Source organism: Grammomys surdaster, unplaced genomic scaffold (assembly GCF_004785775.1).
Source record: "Grammomys surdaster isolate TR1022 unplaced genomic scaffold, NIH_TR_1.0 142, whole genome shotgun sequence".
In the NCBI taxonomy this organism is placed as follows: domain Eukaryota; kingdom Metazoa; phylum Chordata; class Mammalia; order Rodentia; family Muridae; genus Grammomys; species Grammomys surdaster.
This window is the reverse complement of record NW_021604600.1, coordinates 7503197-7514523: the sequence shown is the minus strand read 5'-3', so window position 1 is coordinate 7514523 and position 11327 is coordinate 7503197. Positions and strand designations below refer to the sequence as shown.

Below are 11327 nucleotides of genomic sequence, written 5' to 3'. Positions count from 1 at the left end.
GGAGGACAATTCATGGAGCTTTTCTCTCCCACACTGTATGTCCTGGGAACCGATGAACTCAGGTTGTCAGGCTCGGCAACAACTACTTTACCCATTGAGCCATCTTGCCAGCCCACAGTATTTTATTTTAAATTCCCTTTTTCCACTCTTTTCTTGTTTTTGTCTTTTTTTTTTTTTTTTTCTTGTCACAGCGAGGGCACTGTACGGAAACCATGGAAGTGGTGACTAATCCTTACACTGTTCCCAGTTGTTTCGAGGACTTCTCCAGGCCTCGTGTCCCTGCAACCTCTCACCAATGGAGGTAGACAGGGTTATCTTCTGTTAAAGGGGGAAACTGAAGCAATCAGAGAGGGAAAGTGGTGTGTCCAAGGTCACACAGGAGACACTGGATCTGAGCTGATTTGTAATCCCAGCATTTAGGATAATGAGGCAGGAGAATTACAAGTTCAAGGGCCAACCTGGGCTCCATAGAAGAACTCTGTCAGAAAGTAGGGCAGAGGGAGGTGGATCCGGAATCAGAATGCGGCATTCAGAGTATTCGCTGTCTCTACCGGATAGCTCTCCTCCATCTTGGATGGGGAGGAAGTCCCTGGGGACTCTATTGATGTAAACTAAGGGACTTTCCATAAAAATAAAAGCCTTGGGTGTGACAGGAGCTGCTGACCTAGCAAGGAGTGGGTCACTGTCCCTTCTTCCTCCCTTTTCAGTGTGTATGCTGCCACTAACTCCTCTGTGTGTGTGTGTGTGTGTGTGTGTGTGTGTGTGTGTGTGTTTATGTCTAGCTATGACCCAGGCCCAGGAGGGACTTGTGGCAGAGGCTGAAGTGATAGGAAGGAGTAGTCTATCTCCGGCCTTCTGCTCTCCCTGGCTACCATCCCAAAGACTGTGCCCAGATCCTGTCTGCTCCCTCCTCCCCCAGAGGCAGGAGCTTTCCACGTGGAAAAACACAGCTGGGCTTGGGTGAGTCCTGTGAGGGAGGAGGAAGGGGAGGGTGCTCCTCTCTCCTCAGGACTGGTGTCTATGGGCCCAGTTCTGGGAAAAGGCCAGATTGCATCAGACAGGGCTTGGAGGGCGGGAGCCAGCCCGTGCTCTGAGGAGGAGACAGTGTTATAAGTAGAAGTGAGGGAACTGGGAGAGGACAGACATTCAGAAAACACTGAACAGAGGCAAGACTTCAGAGAAAGCAGACCAAGCATGATGGCCACCTTGCCACCAACAGCCAATCCTTCCCAGCAACCTCTAAACCTAGAGGACGAAGAAGATGGAATCCTGGATGAGTATGACCAGTACAGCCTGGCTCATCCTTATGTAGGTAAGGTCTGTGTGGCAGCTCCTTGGTCAGCCCTCCCACTTCTCACCCACTACCCCCCAGTTTCCCTTTCCTAGCTATTCTATTCTCCACACACTACTAACCCCTTCTAGTCTCTTTTACTGAGTTCCGTCTTCCTCAGCCCCAAGAACCCACAAGTGAGTATCTCTCACTCTATACGTGAGTAAACAGCAAAGGTAGAGCGCTTCAGATGCACGGGGTGACCGCCACAGTCTGACACTCTGCCCTACCCACCCCTAAGCTCCCGGCCATTTATATGTCTGTCCTAACTTCACACACCTCCTCTGTGTGTTTTCTCTACCTCCTGCTCCACCAGTCGGGGGAAGTCGGAAAGGTAGGACAAAGAGAGAAGCTGCTGCCAATACCAACCGCCCTAGCCCTGGTGGGCATGAGAGGAAACTGCTGACCAAATTCCAGAACTCTGAAAGGAAAAAGGCCTGGCGCTGAGGCAGAGCTGGAGGTGAGGAGACAAGAGCCAGAGAACCAGTAGAGGAGGAGACAGGCCTAAGTGGGCAGAGTGGGGCTTGGAGGATCAAAAGCTGGTCCTGGTGAAGTGGCTCAGCAGTACAGGTGCTTGCAGCCAAGCAGGACAGCCAGTGCTTGGTCTCTGGAACCCATGGGATGAAACCACATGATGAAAGGGGAGAGAACCAACTGCAAGCTGTGTTCCTGGGGTGGGGTGGGGTGGGGTGGGGTGGGGCGGCTCTGCAGATGTCCAGGCAGGGAAGTGGTAAGCATAAAAATCCCATTCGGATCAACCTCCATCAGCTTGGATCAGATTTCAGGGCATCTGAAGCCAGGCAGTTCATTGTCAGTATATTTGAAACACAGTACAATTTGGGAAGAGGTTTCTAGGCAACAATCAGTCCATTAGTCTAATTCCAGGAGCACAATAAAGCTTAAGGTGTGACTACACAGAAACTCCTTTTAAAGTACGTGTGACCTCAGGGTGGGTTCTAGAGCTAAAGGCCTAGAATCTAGTGTGGTCTCTGACCGTGGAGGTCAGCAGGCAGATGTGACATCTCTCCTAAAGGCGGGTAAGGGTCTAGGGAGAGAAGAGTCTGGGGTAATCATTCTGAAGAACTTGAGTGAGGTCTGCCTCTGGAGCAGAAGCTGGGGGAAGTCTGACTCCACACAGAGGGAAAAGCTCACCAGGTTGTTAACAAAACCCACTCTCAGCTTTCTGGAAGGAATGCAGGGATTTGACCTCATCCTCCACTGAGGAGACTCCCTGCATGATTAACACTTCTGGTTCTTTGCGCTTCTCTCTGAGTACAAGGACCTCTGTGGCCCCAATGTCCACCAACCTCCACGTGCTCAAAGTAGCACATGCACACGAGAATACACATGTGCACACATGCGTGCAAACACATTGGCCTATCAATAAATGAACAAATAGTGTTGTCATCTACATCTAGAATAATATGAGACCCATATTTGACTGAGTTCCCTGGCAACCAGAGGGAGGGGGCGGAGTTTCTCATAGAACCTTTCCAATGGAGAGAAAATTTGGTTTATGGAAAGGGAAACTGAGGCAGATAGAGTCAAATACTTCTCTAAGGTTACAGAAAATATGAGTGGGAAAGCTGGGATTCAGACTCTGATCTCTGTCCCTTTTATCATGTGCTTTCCCTCTCCACAGATGAGGTCAGACCATGGACACCACACCCGGGAATGGACACAGGACTTTGGAGAAATTAGGAGCTGTAAGCAGGACCTAGGCCTGCTTGAGTCTCTCCCACCTGAGTGAGGTTCTGGAGAGGGAGCACCAAAAAGCCCTTCCAGACTCAGCAAAAGGGCAAGATGGGCAAGAAGCAGAGGGTGGATGGGCAGAAGACATCCCCCAAAGAACTGTGGGAGAAATCGCACGCCCTTGGGTGGCAGCGACAATAAACCGTACAGCAGTGACAGCTTTTGTGTGTGTGTTGTGCCGACTTTGTTGTGTTTGGGTGTGTTGTGTCTGGCTGTGTCTATGGTATGTCTCTCTTAGGAGACTGTATCTGGAATGGGAGTTTCCTTATTATGTAGCATGGGGGGCTGCGAACAGTTCTCCAGTGTTGCCTTATTCTAATGCTTTGAGGTGCCTGCTTCTGTGGTCTCTTCTGGGGAAATTGCTTTGTTTCTTTGTAATGCTGGCCCAGAGACAAACTGTGGCCATCCCCACACATTCTTGAGCATGATGAGGTCCTATCATGTAGAACTTCGTTTTGAAGAGAATGTTACTATTAATACCATTTGAAAAATGAAAAAAAAAAAACGGAGATTTAAAACATGCAGAGGATTTGTTTTAAGCAACTGAGGGCTCAATTTCAGGCATGGAATAACAGACTGGCTTCCAGGACAGGGTGCTTGATGAGCTGACAAGAAAGTCTTCCTTAAGCATGGTGGGTTGGTGGGTCTCAGGACCAGAATTCCGGGTGAATGTGGAGCAAATGAGAAGATGGTTGGAAGTTACCTGAGGTCTGAGTTTGGGTTGCTGTAACCTCACTAAGATGAAACAATGTGGGCTGTTCTTTCTCGTACCCACAAAAGCTCCATGAATAAATATTTCTAAGTTATAAGTGGCAAACCCATTTTATTGGGGCTAGTCTCAAACTCCTGAACTCAAGTGGCCCTCTAGCCTCAACTTCTCGCCATTCATACCACCACTCTCACTTACCCTCTTCATTTCTTAAAAGGAATCATGTATTCATTTTGAGTACACTGCAGCTGTCTTCAGACACCCCACAAGAGGGCATCAGATGCCATGGCAGATGGTTTGTACGTCACCATGTAGTTGCTGGGAATTGAACTCAGGACCTCTGAAAGAACAGTCAGTGCTCTTAACCACTAAGCCATCTCTCCAGCCCTATCCTATTCATTTTGAAGTATCCATTTGAAAGTAGAACATACACTGCCTGCTCACGGTTTAGTAACATACTACACCCAACTTGAAGAGAGAGGCTGCCGAATGCCATTCTCGGCTGCCAGCCATTTGCTAAACCAAGCTGAGGTGAGGGCGAGGTTTTGTTAGAGAAAGAAGATGGAGACTACTGGAGGGAATGAGCAGAAACATTCCTCAACACTGAGACTCAGCCCTAGTGGGAAGAAAGAGCCCTAGCTCCAGCTCTGGGCTGAGCCTTTGTTCCCTTCTCATAAACCCAGCTTGTAGAGCTTGGAGCCCATTGTACTTAGATAGGGCCAGGAGCTAGGGTACCTACTGAATCAATGGCATCACAGCAGGCTGTGAGCCAGCTGGAACTCTCAGGGATGTATCCAGCCACCTTCTGTGCAGCTGAGAACATTAGAACAATTTCTGGCCTGGCTGGGCATGGTTCACATCCGTAGTCCCAGTATTCAGAAGATAGAGGCAGGCAGAGTTTTATGAGTTTGAGGCCAGCCTAGTTTATGTAGTTCCAGGCCAGCCAGGACTCATAGCGTCACCCTATCTGGCCCTATCTCAGTGCTCTCAGAAGTGCCTGGATTCCTTAGTGTCAAGAATAGGCCTGGCTTCCTTGAAGGGTGTCAAATTCTACCTCAGGGCAACGGCTTCCTGTGGATGGAAACCTGATTACCAACCAACCACCTGCTCTGGAAGGTTCTGGTTTTCTATCCAGGATGCCTGCGATGATGCCACCCAGATTGCAAGACTGAGTCAAAAGCCTTATCTTTGCATTTCTCTAATGTGGCTTCTCCCTGCCTTTTGTTGATCTCTCCTCTGGGATGCCACACCAGCCTAACAGGCTCACAGATATTTCTTTCAGCAGGTGGTTTTGTGAAAATTGTCCTTGTGGTGATGGAGTGGGCTTTTTTTTTTTTTTTAAATAGTATCTCTTGGCTGTGGAGGAATTATGTAGACCAGACAGGCCTTGAATTCATAGAGATCTGCCTGCTTTTGCCTCTCTTGAATACCGATATCAAAAGTGTGAGCCACTCTACTTAGCACAAATCATTCATTGTTTTGACATCTGCTAGTTGCTTGTTATTTTACCAGGGTGGGGCCGAAGCTCAGACTTTGTAAAGAAGGACACATGGTACTACTTTCAGCTTTAGAACCTAAAACAGCATTGGTAGCACCACCTCTGGGCAGCGCGTTTGCAGCAGCATGCATTTGGGTGTCAGCTTCAGAAACCATGGCAACAGCTCCCATATTTTGGGCTGCTGTCCTAGGACATGGTTGTTTGTTCATTTGTTTGTAGTGTTTGTTTTCTGTGGGGCACCAAATGCAGGGCTACATGCTAAGACAGCAGTCTGCCCATGGCATCTGCACCTGCCCTGCAACAGGATTTTACAGTTATGATTCCATTTAATCTTTATAGTAACCCAATGGGGCACATTACTAGTGTTCCCATTTTTCCAAACAGAAATCTAAGGCCCAGAGATTTGCAAGTTCATACTACACTACATATAGTAAGTTACAGCGTGCTTCATGGCTCATTTAGAGTCATGCAGCCTCAACCAATATCACATGAGACTAGGAGCTCAGGTTGCCAACCATGACCTTTCCCCTTCTTTCCCCTTTGATGGTATGCCTGAGAAACACAGGGTCCTGGGCGACACTAGATTGTAGATCTTCTAAGGAAGTGTTTGAGAGCAACCTCCTTTCTGCCAGAGAGAAAATGAAGGTCAGGAACACCCTGGCCCCCAGTGGTCATGGTCAGTCTTGGCTGCTGGGCCCTTGAGCAGCTGCTTCTTAGGAGAGGAACACACCACCGCTTACTCTTGACCTCTGGTAGACAGCCCTCTGCCTCACCTGTCTCGGGCACAGCCTCTGTGCCAGGAACTGTTACAGCAGTTCTCAGAACCTTGGATATCTCAGATCAGGAAGGAGCCTGAGCAGAATGTCCCTCTTTTCTACCCCATTTTCATCTAGTCTGATTCTAGTCTAATGTTTGATTCTCTCAGTTTCGGGGATTCCTTATTAGAACTAGAGAAATCACTGACTTCTTTCCCTTCAGGGCCTTCCAGAAACTTCTGAGATTTCCATAGCTGAAAGGATCCCCAGCCTCTTGTAGAGAATTGAGAAGCTCACTATTTGTTAATTCTTGTGGTTTTTCTATAACCAGTCCTTTCTCAAAAATTCAAGGCCTGACTGGTCATATATGTACACACACACATACACACACACACACATATACATTCATATAAATTTCAGGATGACTCAAAGTTAATTTTCTACTGACACTCCTTAATGATAATGCTAGTACTAGTCATAGCCGTAGCAACTGCTATGCTGGGTGCCGCGGGGCTTCCCCAGCGTCATCTCTCACACAGCGTTCCTTCCAGTTCTGTCCCATGAGGCACACGTGCTATATTGTATTTACTTAGCATTGAAAAATCACCCCTTTATCTTTTTTTACTCAAATGCATTTAAAAAGGAAACTATGTAACCACCCTAAATAGGAAGCCACGTTGAAGCTCATAAGCACAAGTTCACTCTGGCCAAGTATGGTGCTTACCACTGTAAGCTCGGCTTTGGAGGGACTGAGGCAGGGGGCTTGCAATCTCAAAACATATGACAAACAAAACTTACATACAAGTTTAACTTCTTTTAAAAGTTCATCTAAGCCAGGCAGGATGGCTGATGACTTTAATCCAAAGCACTCAGGAGACAGAGGTAGGTTGATCTCTGTGAGTTCAAGGGCAGCCTGGTCTACATAGAGAGTTCCAGGCCATTCAGGACTATATAGTGAGATCCTGTCTAAAAACAAACAAATAAACAAACAACTACAAAAACAAGAACAAAAAAAGTTTATGTGCCTTTTTACAATGGCCGAGAGTCACAGTTGTGCACACTAGGAAGACACAGTGCAATGTGGTACCAGAATGAGGAAAAGTGGTGTCGCCATGGATGGATGGATGGATGGCCTCCAACTTACAATAGTTCAACTTGTTCGTTCTGAGGCAAGGTCTCACTATAGCCCTAGCTGGCATCCTTCTGCCTCTGGCTCCTGAATGCTGGGATTAAAGATACACCTGGCCTCTGTTTTGTTTTTCATCTACATTACAGTGGTGCAAAAGTCATTTGCATTTAACAGAAAGTATACTCTTGTTTTGAGACAGTCTATTGGCACCCAGGCTGTCAACTTGATATTTTGTTGAGTATGATCTTGAACTTCTCTAAGTATTAATGTTGAGGGGAAGCCTAGGTGCCACAGTGTGTGTGTGTGTGTGTGTGTGTGTGTGTGTGTGTGTGTGTGTGCGTCTGACATCAGAGGGCAACATTGTGGGATCAGTTCTCTCATTCTACCTTTACAAGCATCCTGGAATCAACTAGGGTCAAGAATGCCTGGCACGTGCCTTTTATCCACTGAGTTGTCTTGGCTGCTTCAAAAACTTTGGGCTTCTGAACTTCCTGACTCCATTGTTTGAGTGCTGGTGTTACAAATGAACACTGCTGGCCCAGAATGAGAACTCACCCCCAATCCTACCATGTTGGAGGCAGAGGCATGTGGGTCTCTGTGAATTCAAGGTCAGACTGAGCTACAGAGTGAGTTCTAGGACAACTGGGGCTATATAGAAAGATCCTGTCTCCACCGCCCACCCACAAAAGGCACACCACTGCTCTGCATTTTTCTTAGGTGATGAGATCAAACCCAGGGCTTCAAGCATGCTAAGCAAGCATTCTACCAATTGAGCCATAGCTCCAAGTCAGCATTTTAACTTTTTAAAAATTACACTTTATTATTGTTGTGTGTGAGTACCATGGTGTATGGTACAAGTGTGAACTGATTATTTAAACCTTTAGAAAGTCCTAGTTTGCTCCTGTTCTTGGGATCAGTGGTCAAATATGACCACTGTGACCAAGGCCAGCATGGGGTGGGTTTATTTCATCTTAGTCAGTCAGTCACTCAGCAGGTCACAGTCTGTCACTGTCGTCAGCACAGGCGTCAGGCAGGAAAGTCCGGAATCATGGAGGGCTGCTGCTTACTTCCTGCTCCCTCTGGCTCATGCCCGATTTCTTTCTTCTCTGTTGAAACATTGAGTGTGTGAGTATGGCAGTGCACACTAGTGCAGGTGCCGAGTTGAATCCCCCTGGAGCTGGAGTTAAAAGTGGTCAGGAAAAATTTAAAAAACAGAAAAAAAAAAAAGTGGCCACGAGCTGCCTGATGTGGGTGCCAATCCCAAACCAGAAGCCCCTGCAACACTTGTGTGTACTCTCAAGAGGTTCACTCTTCCCAGGTGACTAGTTTGTGTCAAGTTGACAATAAAACTAACCAGTAGCGCACAGGTTTTATAGTGCAGCCCAGGCTGACCAAGAATACATGATTCCTCTGCTTCAAACTCCCCCGTGCGAATGTTGCAGGTGTGTGACAACTCCCCCAGTGTTTGCATTTCCCATTTATGTTTTCATCTTACAGTGGGTTCATGGAGGCATGAACCCATCATAAATTGGGGAGCACCTGAACCCACTAGGTGAAGTGTCGGGTGCTCCTGCTGCCTCCTACTCTTCTCTATATTGACAGACAGCTTTTACCCCAAATCCAAGCCAACAGTCTACACTTCTCTGTGGACACCTACAGCAGGTCCTGTGATTTAACCTGATACTGTTATGATATGAATTTAGTTCAGACTCCACAGTATAGGCCAAATTCTACCAGACCATAGACACCAAGCCAAAGCCTAAGCCTTCTGTAATTCTGACCCACTGAGACAGGTCAGGGACTGCCACAAGAGGGCACAAAGGCAGACTGGCTCTGGGCCCTGTGCAATGAAAACCTGATGTGCGATCCCCTTCACCCTTGCACTCTCCAACAGCTTTGCCACAAGACATTAGATTAGGCTGTCAGGGCAGAGTGCTTACAGAGTAGAGAAGCCCTTTGTGATATACCCAAGCTAAAATTAGAGGTAGCTATACAAATGACAAAGGCAGAGGGGAATTGTTATTGAGGAAAAACTTTGTCCCATAAAATGTCCTTGGTAAACTCCCCAAATTAACTCAGATTTCTGGCAATCTGTTAGAGCAACAAAACACACGAAGCCTCTCTGTGCATGTGTGCTTATAATAATGCGTGTGTGCAGGCATGTGTGTATCGGTGCTGGGAATTGAACCCAGGGCCTTAACACATGCTATAGCTTACACCACTGAGTTAGCTATATTCTCAACCCTTGTTTCCTCTTAGCTGACCTAAAAATAGCTAAGTTTGGAGGTAACAACTAAGTAATACATTGCTGACTCCCATTAGCCTTGGCATCTCTGACCTGTGGCCTATGAGGACAGCTGCTTAGGTTCCTTTGCAGAAACTTGAAGGCTGCTTTTGCCGGTAGCATCGACATCACTTGAGCCTATAGACAGACCGTAAGAGTGAGATAAGAAGCTTGGCAGTTCTCTTCTGTTGTTCCTGGCCCCTTTCACTTCCTCACACTTTGAGCTAAATTCCACTCTGCTTTGTAGACAGACATGTCGCTTCTGGGAGAAACGTTTAGTCCAAGACTATTAGAGAACTTGGCCTACTTCCTATCGAACCATTTCTTCTTTCCCACCCTTGGACTTTCTCTGCAGCACAGCAGCTAAAGACTGCACAGTCTCTCAGCCTTACTCTTAGGCTAAAACCAACTCTGAGGACAGAGCATTTATGGAAGAGGATGACATCAAGCCAAGTATGGTGGCCTGTGGTCTCAGCCCTGGTAAGGTACAGACGGGAGGATCTAGAACTCAAAGCCAGTCTTGGTTATATAATAAAGTCCAAAGCCAGCCTGAGTTGTATGAGATCGGAGTGGGTGGAGGAGCAAATGTTGCCCATGGTGGTACATGTCTATAATCTCAACTAAACGTGGAGGCAGTGGCAGAAAGGTTGCAATATGTGTAAGGCAAACCAGGACGAGACAGGGAAACTTCATCAAGAAATCAAAGACAGAAGCTGAGATATAGCTTGACTGGGAGAGTGTTTACCTGGTATGCTCAAGGCCCTGTACTCTATTCCCAGTGTCTCATAAACCAGAGATGTAGACAAGAGTTCAGGGTCATCTAGCCACATAGTGAGTTCAAGGCCAGCCTGGAAAACATGAAACCCTGTCTCTAATTAAATTAGATTAAATTAAATTAAAGGTGACATCAACAACAAAGGAAGGTCAGTTTCTGGGGTTAAGCTACTGTTTCCAGATCATGATGACAGCACAGAGCAAGGAAAACCACTTTTACTTTCCAAACTGTGCACCTGACCAGTGCTTTAGTTCAGTCTAGAAACCCAAGTCTGTGTCTTTGCTAAGTGAGCAGCTTGGTGACCTCTTTGGCCTATACAAGCTTCCTTCTACTCCAGAGCTGAAGTCCCTTCAGGAAGCCTTGTTACACAGCATGCTCTCATTTTTTAGGCCCCACGTAAGCAGAGCCTGCCTCCTGGTAGCAGGTCCAGGTATACATCCAGGCTTCCCAGAAGCCTCTCCTTGGGCTCAATCCTTTGCTGAAAGGGTCCACAAAACTCTGGGACATGTCTGCTTTTGGGGAGTGGTTTAGGCAAAGATGAGCACTCAGAAACAGCCAGAGCACAGGGAAGGTGAGGATGTGAAGGCCTTCCTGTATGTCCCCTTCCCCAACTCTCCATGGGCTCTCTGCATCCCTTTTTCTGATTCTATTATCAGTTCTACCTCAGGGATCAGCTCAACTGCCTTTGAAGATTAACTCGCCTTCTGGTCCCTTCCCCTCTGGTTGGTGAGGAGGTGAGAGCTAAGAGTTCAACTTTCTAGTATAAGTGTCCATGATTCGCTGAAGAATGATACCCCAGACTCAAATAGTACGTAAATGCAAAGGGTATAGTATTCTGCAGAAGTCTAGCATGCTGAAGTCTCCCCATTAGTCAGATAGAGAGACCCTGAAGTGAGCTCGAAGGCCCAGTTTAAAGCACCTTATGTCTATCTCTAAGGACATTCCATTACTGGGGCTCAAGGGCTGGCTAGAAACTGCTGACCCATTTTCCTTGTTTCAGGCCAGGTGATGGGGCAGTTTCAGACTAGCTGCCTGAAGCCTGTGTTTTTAGGACTAGTCTCTTTAACTACCAGTTTGAGGCCTGTCATGGAATCA

At 47.1% G+C, this 11327-nt stretch overlaps 1 protein-coding gene across 1 annotated transcript; it reads left to right on the top strand.

The window, feature by feature from the left end:
• Nucleotides 1–978: 978 nt before the first annotated feature.
• On the top strand, nucleotides 979–3240 carry Nupr1 (nuclear protein 1, transcriptional regulator). Its single transcript, XM_028764252.1, has 3 exons — nucleotides 979–1312; nucleotides 1647–1790; nucleotides 2973–3240. Exons 1-2 carry the CDS (start codon nucleotides 1195–1197, stop codon nucleotides 1775–1777), a joined length of 249 nt encoding a protein of 82 aa, XP_028620085.1. The 5' UTR covers nucleotides 979–1194; the 3' UTR covers nucleotides 1778–1790; nucleotides 2973–3240.
• Nucleotides 3241–11327: the final 8087 nt, after the last annotated feature.

Coding starts and splice junctions, on each gene's coding strand:
- Nupr1 (XM_028764252.1), top strand. CDS start 1,195: ATGATGGCCACCTTGCCACCAACAGCCAATCCTTCCCAGCAACCTCTA. Junction 1,313..1,646: donor CCTGGCTCATCCTTATGTAG/GTAAGGTCTGTG, acceptor CTGCTCCACCAG/TCGGGGGAAGTCGGAAAGGT.